Source organism: Vicia villosa, unplaced genomic scaffold (genome assembly GCF_029867415.1).
Source record: "Vicia villosa cultivar HV-30 ecotype Madison, WI unplaced genomic scaffold, Vvil1.0 ctg.003619F_1_1, whole genome shotgun sequence".
Taxonomy (NCBI): Eukaryota; Viridiplantae; Streptophyta; class Magnoliopsida; order Fabales; family Fabaceae; genus Vicia; species Vicia villosa.
In genome coordinates, this window is record NW_026706256.1 from 98,694 (window position 1) to 107,873 (window position 9,180).

The 9,180-nt window shown below is 35.9% G+C and overlaps 1 protein-coding gene across 1 annotated transcript; it reads right to left on the bottom strand.

Moving 5' to 3' along the window:
* Window positions 1-3,471: 3,471 nt before the first annotated feature.
* Window positions 3,472-5,070, bottom strand: LOC131641294 (uncharacterized). Its single transcript, XM_058911598.1, has 3 exons — window positions 4,799-5,070; window positions 4,139-4,591; window positions 3,472-3,976 (listed from the first exon to the last, which is right to left on the bottom strand). Exons 1-3 carry the CDS (start codon window positions 5,068-5,070, stop codon window positions 3,472-3,474), a joined length of 1,230 nt encoding a protein of 409 aa, XP_058767581.1.
* Window positions 5,071-9,180: the final 4,110 nt, after the last annotated feature.

The following is a 9,180-nucleotide window of genomic DNA, read 5'->3' on the forward strand; positions in this document are numbered from 1 at the left end:
GGGTGAGATATCGAACCATATAATTGAGTGTATGATAAATAATATATTAGTTAAGATTATATAAAACCACCGCTTCACAACTTTCAGACAACATAATTCATCACAATTCAACAACACAACAACAACTTAATCATGCGACACCAGATGTGACTCATACAATGTACATGCATGTGGTACCAATGGAGCAAAACTCTCAACTTAGAAACTGCCAGTTAATGAATGCGATAACAATGAATACGACAACAACAACATAAATACAATTGTTAAACAACAACATAGCAACAACATCAACATTGGCCATAAGCCTACAAATTTAATTTGCCAATTAATATAGCGTTCAACACAATTTAATACCACCTGAAATTTCGCATTTTTCGGCAAAGTATGCAACACACCGAATCAACCAACTATGCTACAACATTATGTAAATATTCTGACAATTCAAGTATACCGGCTAAATACGTTTTTGCTACAACTATTAATATTTTCTGCTATGTACTGTTACACATGTTAGTTTTAATCCCATAATTTCCTATAGTCCACAGACTGACTCTCCTGCTAATTTCCTGATGTTGTTTTACTGTTACTAGCCTTCTTTGTGGTTATTCCAACAATTATACTACTAGTCTCTAATATTTTTACATGCATTCCTACTACGGTTAATTATACATCGACTCTGCTATATCCAAAACTCTGCTAATTTGTCTTTTAGTACTGTATCAATTTTTTGTTAATTGCAATTTGCTAGTGCTTTAAATTATTCTATTATATTACTCTTTTTTCCCTTAATCACAGATGCCATCATAAAGTAGTATATATGAATTATATTGATCATATCACTAAATGGTTGGTATAGGTACCTAAGATTCACTTAAAACAAAATATAAAAGTGATTGTGGCTCCCATTCCATATGAGCCTGCGCCCCCTAACCTTGACTAAGCATGGGAGCAGGCGCTCCCTCCTTGCTCACTATCATGGGGGGATGCCCCCTCCTAGACACAAGGTGGCAGTCGCCACCTTCCTGCACACACACACACACAGGAGCGGTCGCCCCTTCATTCTATTAGTTTTTATTTTTTTTCTTCTACTCATAGACTTCGCCTAAATTCAATTCCTCTCTCGATCAGCATATCAAATTAACAGTATTACAGCAACCTACAATTTATGTCCAATCAACAAAGAATAATTTTTCAACGGCAAAAAATTAACAATAACTAAATTTCAGTATCAACCACAATCAACCTAACATAAACAGAAGCAGTTTTACAAATCCAATCCCACATACGATTTATCATATACCCTATTATAGAGTCAGAACCCCACCCTTACCTTGGATTGAAGGTCGCTCTATAATTTTTCTCCAATCGAATTCTAGATTTTTGCCCCTTTTTGGTTCTCCTCTACTCTGCTATTCTCACGCTCTAGCTTTTGTTCTCTTTTCTACAAAAAACCTAATTCACCTACTTACTTCTACTTCTAGTTTTTATATTTCTTTTTATTCAACTAATAATAATAATACTACTATTATTCTATTATTCTGTTGGGCCTCATTTCTACACCCCACTATTACTACTTCTAGCCATTAAATAAGCCCATATAAATAACATAGTATTATTTTAATACTACTTCTACAACTTAATCAACTAATTAATTGACTAATTAATTTAACCGATAAATTCAACTAACAACCACACAACTTAAATTGACATTTCACAATCTCAACGATTCACGACAAATAATCGAAAATAATTTAATTAAATAATTAATTAAATTACGAGCGTTAAACTCTCCTCCACTTAGAATATTTTCGTCCTGGAAAATTTACCTAATTCAAACAACTTGGGATAGGATTCCCGCATCTTGCTTTCCAACTCCCACCTCATGCTCTCTCCGGCAGCTCCCGACCAGACTACTTTTACCAACGCAATCTCCTTGCATCTTAAAGTCTTTATTTCATGATCCTCGATTCGTATCGGCATCGTCTCCACCGTAAGATTATCCCGTACTTGCACATCATCCATATGAATCACATGAGACAGATCTGAAATGTACTTCCGGAGTTGCGACACATGAAACACATCATGAAAATTCGAAAGATTGGGCGGTAAAGCCACCCTATAAAATGAGGAGTGAGTTTCTTTGATACTGTCCAGAAAATCATTATTAATCTTCAGTATTCCTAACATAACACTTTGCGGGTCACTTCACAAACCAAACTCATATCTTTGAACTGATCAATTAATTCCAACTCCTTAACCATCATTGCCGACATATGCAAAGTCTTTCGGCTTAACGCATTAGCCACAACATTAGCTTTACCTGGATGATAATTCAAACTGAAATCATAATCTTTTAGCAACTCCAACCACCTTCGTTGTCTCATATTCAATTCCTTCTGATCAAATAGATAGTTTTAACTCTTATGATCACTAAATACTTCAAACCGTAAAGATGATGTCTGCAAATCTTTAGTAAAAAAACAAATGCAGTGAGCTCTAAATCATGCGTCGGATAGTTTTTTTCATGAGTTCTCAATTTCCTTGACGCATAAGCAACTACCTTATCATTATGCATAAGCACACCAACTAAATCCATTTTAGAAGCATCACAATACACTACAAAAGATTCTCCCGGATTAGGTAATGTCAAAATCGGAGCCGACATCAACCTCTTCTTCAATTCGGTAAAACTTTCTTCACGTTGAATTTCCCACACAAAAGCCTCACCCTTACAAGTTAACTTAGTCAATGGAAGTGCCAACTTAGAAAATCCTTCGATAAACCTTCTATAATAACCAGTAATCCCAATAAGCTTCTAATCTCGGTAGCCAACTTTGGAGTTTCCCATTTCAACACAGCATCTACTTTAGGTGGATCTACAACAATGCCGCTACCTGAAATAACATGACCCATAAAACTCACCTCCTTTAGCCAAAATTCACATTTGGACAGCTTCGCATATAATTTCTTCTCTTTAAAAACCTGCAATACTAATCTTAAATGTTCAGCATGCTCCTCTTCTAATTTAGAGTAAATCAAGATGTCATCAATAAACACCACTACAAACCGATCTATATAATCATGAAAGATACGGTTCATGTATTCCATAAACACTCCCGGTGTATTAGTTACACCGAAAGGCATCACCGAATACTTATAATGTCCATATCATGTTCTGAAAGCCGTCTTCTGCATATCTTCATCTTTCACTTTAATCTGATGATAACCCGACCTCAAATAAATCTTGCTAAACACACGAGCACCCACCAATTGATCCATCAAGTCATATATTCGTGGAAGTAGATACTTATTCTTAATTGTCACTTTATTCAATTTCCTATAATCAATACAAAGTCTCATGCTTCCATCCTTCTTCTTTACTAGCAAAACTGGAGCTCCCCACGACGATACATTTGGCCTTACAAACTTCTTTTCAAGTAATTCCTCCAGTTGCTTCTTTAACTCTGACAATTAAGATGAGGACATCATGTATGGTGCCATAGAGACAAGTATGGTACTAGGTACAAGATCAATAGTAAATTCAACTTCTCTTTTTGGCGGTACATTAAGAATTTCATCAGGGAAAACTTCAGGAAATTCTCGTACCACTTGCAACTCATCAATTATATCTTGATTCTCCATAGACAACAACGCTATCAACGAGAACACCTGAACTTCTTCTTTCATTAACAGTCGCAACTGTTTAGCAGACAACAAATCAACTCCATCCTCTTCGGGAGTAGAAAACCTCACCGACTTATCATAACTATTAATATGAACATGGTTATGCTCTAACCAGTTCATACCTAAGATCACATATAATCCTCTTAATGGAAAACAAATTAAATCAACAATAAAGTGTCTATCAAAGACCGACAAAGGACACTTTAAGCACACAAGAGAATTAGTCACCGATCCCTTAGCTGGAGTATCGACGACCATTTCTCCATTCATAGAAGTCAACGTAAGATTCAATCTTTCAACACAATCAGCATCAATAAAGAAATGTGTAGCACCAGTATCAATAATAGTGATTAAATGAGTACTATTAATGAAACATGTACCTCTGACGAGTTTGTCCTCATCGCCTGTCTGATTCCCAGTCAAAGCGAACACCTTTACACCAGCTTGTGCCTACTTCAGTTTCTGACTACCAATGTGTCCCTCTTCCCCACAGTTGAAACAAACCATCTCATTATGCTTGCACTCAAACATTGCATGCCCAGTCTTACCACAACGAAAACACCTTTTCACCTCAACAGTGCACACAATACTCTTATGAGCAGATTTCCCACATTTGAAACAAATCACGCCAGCAGGAGCATCTCCCCCACTAGTTCTCTTACCATCAGCAACTTTATGTTTACATTTCCCAACTGGAGCATCATAAGGCTTGCCACGGTTCTGTTGGTGCTTACTCCCCCTCTCATTGACAATCTTGTAATGAGCATTATTATCCTCCTTATAGATCCGACAACTATCAACCAAATTAGCAAAGACACAGATCTTCTGGTATCCAACTGCTTTCTTGATCTCAGATCGCAACCCATTCTCAAACTTCATGCACTGTGAAAATTCAGCAGTCGCCTCGCTATAGTGCGGATAAAACTTGGCCAGTTCAACAAACTTCGTCGCATACTCAGTAACTGACTTATTTCCCTACTCCAGTTCGAGAAACTCAATTTCCTTCTTTCCCCGAACATCTTCAGGATAATACTTCCTCATGAACTCCCTACGGAACACGACCCAAGTGATCTCCTCACCTGCAGTCTCCAATCTCTAACGAGTATCTAGTCACCAGTCATCAGCCTCGAGTGCTAGCATATGAGTACCATATCGAACCTTCTGCGCTGGAGTGTAATCCATCACACGAAAGATTCTCTCAATCTCCTTCAACCAAGTCAAAGCTCCATCAGGATCATACGTGCCCTTGAAGGTAGGCGGATTCTCCCTTTGGAAAGTCGCCAAACTAAGAGATCCAGCATTCTCGTCAGCGTTCGACTGATTCTCCAAAGCATGAGCCATAGCCTCCAAAGCAGCAGCGATTGCAGCATGATTCCTTCCTGCCATCTCAACTTATCACTACAACATAAACAACAGTTAGAACTAAGTAACAATACTCAATTGTTAGAAAACACTACGACTCGACAACTTGGTCGGACGGACCAACCTGCTCTGATACCACTAATGTAACACCCCATTTCTACGCGCGAATATTATAAAAATCAGAGTATAAAATTTCCAACATAACATAGGATGCTACACTTTCAACTTAAAACTAACGACTATCAATCACATATAATTCAGATACATAACACATAATTTTCAAATGAACCGATAACAACCTGTTTAGTCTTTAAAAATAAAACAACTTTCATTACTACGCAGCAGATTCACAAAATTCAACTTAAAATAACATGTTCTTATGTCCAACTCAAAACGACTTTAAAACAACAAGTCTTTAAGGAAAACAACTTAAAAATTCAACAACATAATAAAACCAACAAATAAAGAGAACATGTGTTCATCCCCCTGAGTGTTACGTGTCAGAGAGACCAACACCTGACTCCAACTAATGAAGGTAAGCAGCCTTCACTCTGGATTACCTGCACGTTATCAACACAGGGGTAACATTTAAACAGAAGGGGTGAGATATCGAACAATATAATTGAGTGTATGTTAAACAATATATTAGATCAAATTATATAAAATCATCGCTTCATAACTTTCAACTTACCGAGCATCAGTTCCAACTTGAATATGCTATCTATGCGACAACAATGAATGCGGCAACAACAACACAACAACAATTGTTAAACAACAACATAGAAACAACATCAACATTGGCTATAAGCCTACAACTTTAATTTGCCAATCAATAGATGCGTTAAACACAATTCAATACCACATGAAGTTTCTCATTTTTTGGCAAATTATACAACTCACCGAATCAACCAACTATGCTACACAGTTCCATAAATATTCGGACAATTCAACTATACCGGCTAATTAATTTTCTGTTACAACTATTAATATTTTCTGCTATGTATTGTTACACCTGTTAGTATTAGTCCCTTAATTTCATGTAGTCCACTGACTGATTCTCCTGCTAATTTTCTTCTGTTGTTTTACCATTACTAGCCTTCTTTGTCGTGGTTCCAACAATTATACTTCTAGTCTATAATATTTTTATATGCATTCCTACTACGGTTAATTATACATCGACTCTGCTATTTCCAAAACTCTTCTAATCTAGCTTCTGTTACTGTATCAATTTTCTGTTAATTGCAATCTGCTAGTTGTTAAGTGTCAAGAGTAGTTTGATTATCATGTAAAAATGTGACAATTTTAAGCCCTTTTCTATGTTTTTGAGTAAAATAGCTTATCTAAATAAGTGATTTTGGAAAATATGAATATTTGTATTTTTAATGTGTTTTCTAGTGCTTCAGTGTTTGGTGATCGCAAAAGTGCAGAAAATTTGGGGAAAAAGCCAAAGAATCGAAGATTTGGACGACGCTGAAGTTGTCAGTGTTTGGTGATGTTCTCCCGGCGCGTAACTTGGAGGCGAGCGTCCGCCTGGCGAGCCAAAGGCGAAGGGGGCAAAAATGTGGTCTTCATTCTGTCATGGAGCGCTCGGCGGAGCATTTGGCTTGTCGGGCGAATGAAGATATCTTGGCTTCCTTCTTTTGTTTTGAATTGGGTCACGTGGGCTTTTGAGTGGGCTTCTCCCGGTGAAGCAAAACAGCCGCCCGGCGAATCTGGTCAGATTGACCATGCTTTTAGAGTACTTTGTAGATATTTTGTGATTCATTCCATCTTTTGTTTCTCTCTCTTGACCAAAAATACACCATTTTGTGTGCAAAAACCCTAGATCCTCCATTGCTAACCAAAATCATAGCTTTCAACCGTCAATCTTTGAGACTTAAAGTTTGATGTTCATAAATCTTGATTGTTTACTTGTTGCTCAAATCACCATGGAAATGTGTGGCTAAATCCTTCTTGGTGTCAAGATTAGAGGTAGATAATCTTTCTTGTACTATGTATTTCTTTTGATACTTTATATGTGAACAAGTGAGGATTAATATATGGTGAAAAACCTTGTGTTTATATTTATATGTGATTTGAGTTCTTATTGAGAAATAGTTTTCAAGTCTTGAACTAGGTTTTTCATCTATCAACAAATAAAGTTTAGAGATAGCTTTGTGAGTTAATATTCACTAATATCAAGATTTGAATGTTGTCATTTTGATAGTTAGATTGAGAGATCATCTAAGGATCAAAATGGTAAAACTCACAATATAGTTTAGAGATGAAACATATTGAGAGGATATGTGATTATATTTGTCATTTATGAGTTCACATGCTTTATCAAGAAAATACATATGAAGTGGATTATTGAACCCTAATCTTGACATTCTTTTACCTATCATTTTAAACCAAAATTCTCTTTTATCGATAGTTTTATGAGATCAAACAATTCCGTTACTAAAACCAAAACCAAAACCTTTTATGAAACTTAAGCTTAAAACAATTGTAAGCTGTAGAACGACGGTAATATCACACCAATCCCTGTGGAAACGATAATTAAAAAAGTACTCCATTATACTTTCAACATTAGTGCTGTTAAATTATTCCATTATATTACTCTTGTTCCCCTTAGTCACAGATGCCATCATAAAGTAGTATATATGAATTAGATTGATCATATCACTAAATGGTTGGTATAAGTACCTAAGATTCACTTAAAAAAAATATAAAAGTGATGGTGGCCCCATTCCATAGGAGCCTGCGCCCCCTAACCTTGACTAAGCATGGGAGCAGGCGCTCCTTCCTTGCTCACCACCATGGGTCAGACGCCCCCTCCTAGACACAAGGTGGCAGTCGCCACCTTCCTGCACACAGGGGCGGTCGCCCCTTCATTCTTTTATTTTTTTTTTGTTTTCTTCTACTCACAAACTTTGCCTAAATTCAATTCCTCTCTCAATCAACATACCAAATTAACAGTATTACAACAACATACAATTTATGTCCAATCAACACCGAATAATTTTTCAATGACAACTAATCAACAATAACTAAATTTCAGTATCAACCACAATCAACCAAACACAAACAGAAGCAATTTTACAAACCCAATCCCACATGCGTTTTATCATATACCCTATTATAGAGTCAGAACCCCACCCTTACCTTGGATTGAAGGTTGCTCTATAATTTGTCTCCGATCGAATTCTAGATTTTTGCCCCTTTTTGGTTCTCCTCTGCTCTGCTATTCTCACGCTCTAGCTTTTGTTCTTTCTTCTGCTAAAAACCTAATTCTCCTACTTACTGCTACTTCTAGTTTTTATATTTCTTTTTATTCAACCAACAATAATAATAATAATAATACTATTATTCTATTATTCTATTGGGCCTCATTTCTACACCTCACTATTACTACTTCTAGCCATTAAATAGGCCCATATAAATAACATAGTATTATTTTAATACTACTTATACAACTTAATCAACTAATTAATCGACTAATTAATTTAACCGATTAATTCAACTAACAACCACACAACTTAAATAGACATTTCACAATCTCCATATTTCACGACAAATAATCGAAAATAGTTTAATTAAATAATTAATTAAATTACGGGTGTTACAATCCACTTATGTTTACTTATTTCTCTAATGATTTTTCTAAAACTACTATTATTATTGCCAGTGAAATTAAATCTCCTATTTAAGATGTTGGTAAAGTAACCCTCTCACCCTCCTTATCCATACATGATGTCCTATTTGCTTCCACTTTGAATTGAAATCTTATCTCTATCAGTAAATTAACTAAACCACATTAATTTATTATTGTGTTTTTCATAATACGCATACTAGGGAGAAGATTGGCAGTGGTAGATATTGTGGAGGGCTATATTATCTTGAAAAAGTTTCAGTAACCCGTAAAGGAGTTTTGGTTCATCTTGCGAGTGATCACATACAAGATAAAAATAAAATAAAATAAAGGGTTTAATATACTTCACCCCCTGCCAATATAGCGAGTTTCGGTTTGGCCCCCTTGAATTTTTTTTTTAGCAAACGCCCCTTATAAAATCCAAAACCTGGATTTACCAAACCCTTTTACCACATTTGCTGACTGGGTTTTGACTTTGGATGATGTGGCAAAAGGTTGTATAA

What these genes read in the sequence shown, in the direction of transcription:
- LOC131641294 (XM_058911598.1), bottom strand. Translation starts at nt 5,070, where the DNA reads ATGGCAGGAAGGAATCATGCTGCAATCGCTGCTGCTTTGGAGGCTATG. An exon ending in GCACTCGAGGCTGATGACTG is followed by an intron (nt 4,592 to 4,798) that starts GTGACTAGATAC and finishes TCCGCACTATAG; the next exon opens with CGAGGCGACTGCTGAATTTT. An exon ending in ATTGGTAGTCAGAAACTGAA is followed by an intron (nt 3,977 to 4,138) that starts GTAGGCACAAGC and finishes TTGTGTTGAAAG; the next exon opens with ATTGAATCTTACGTTGACTT.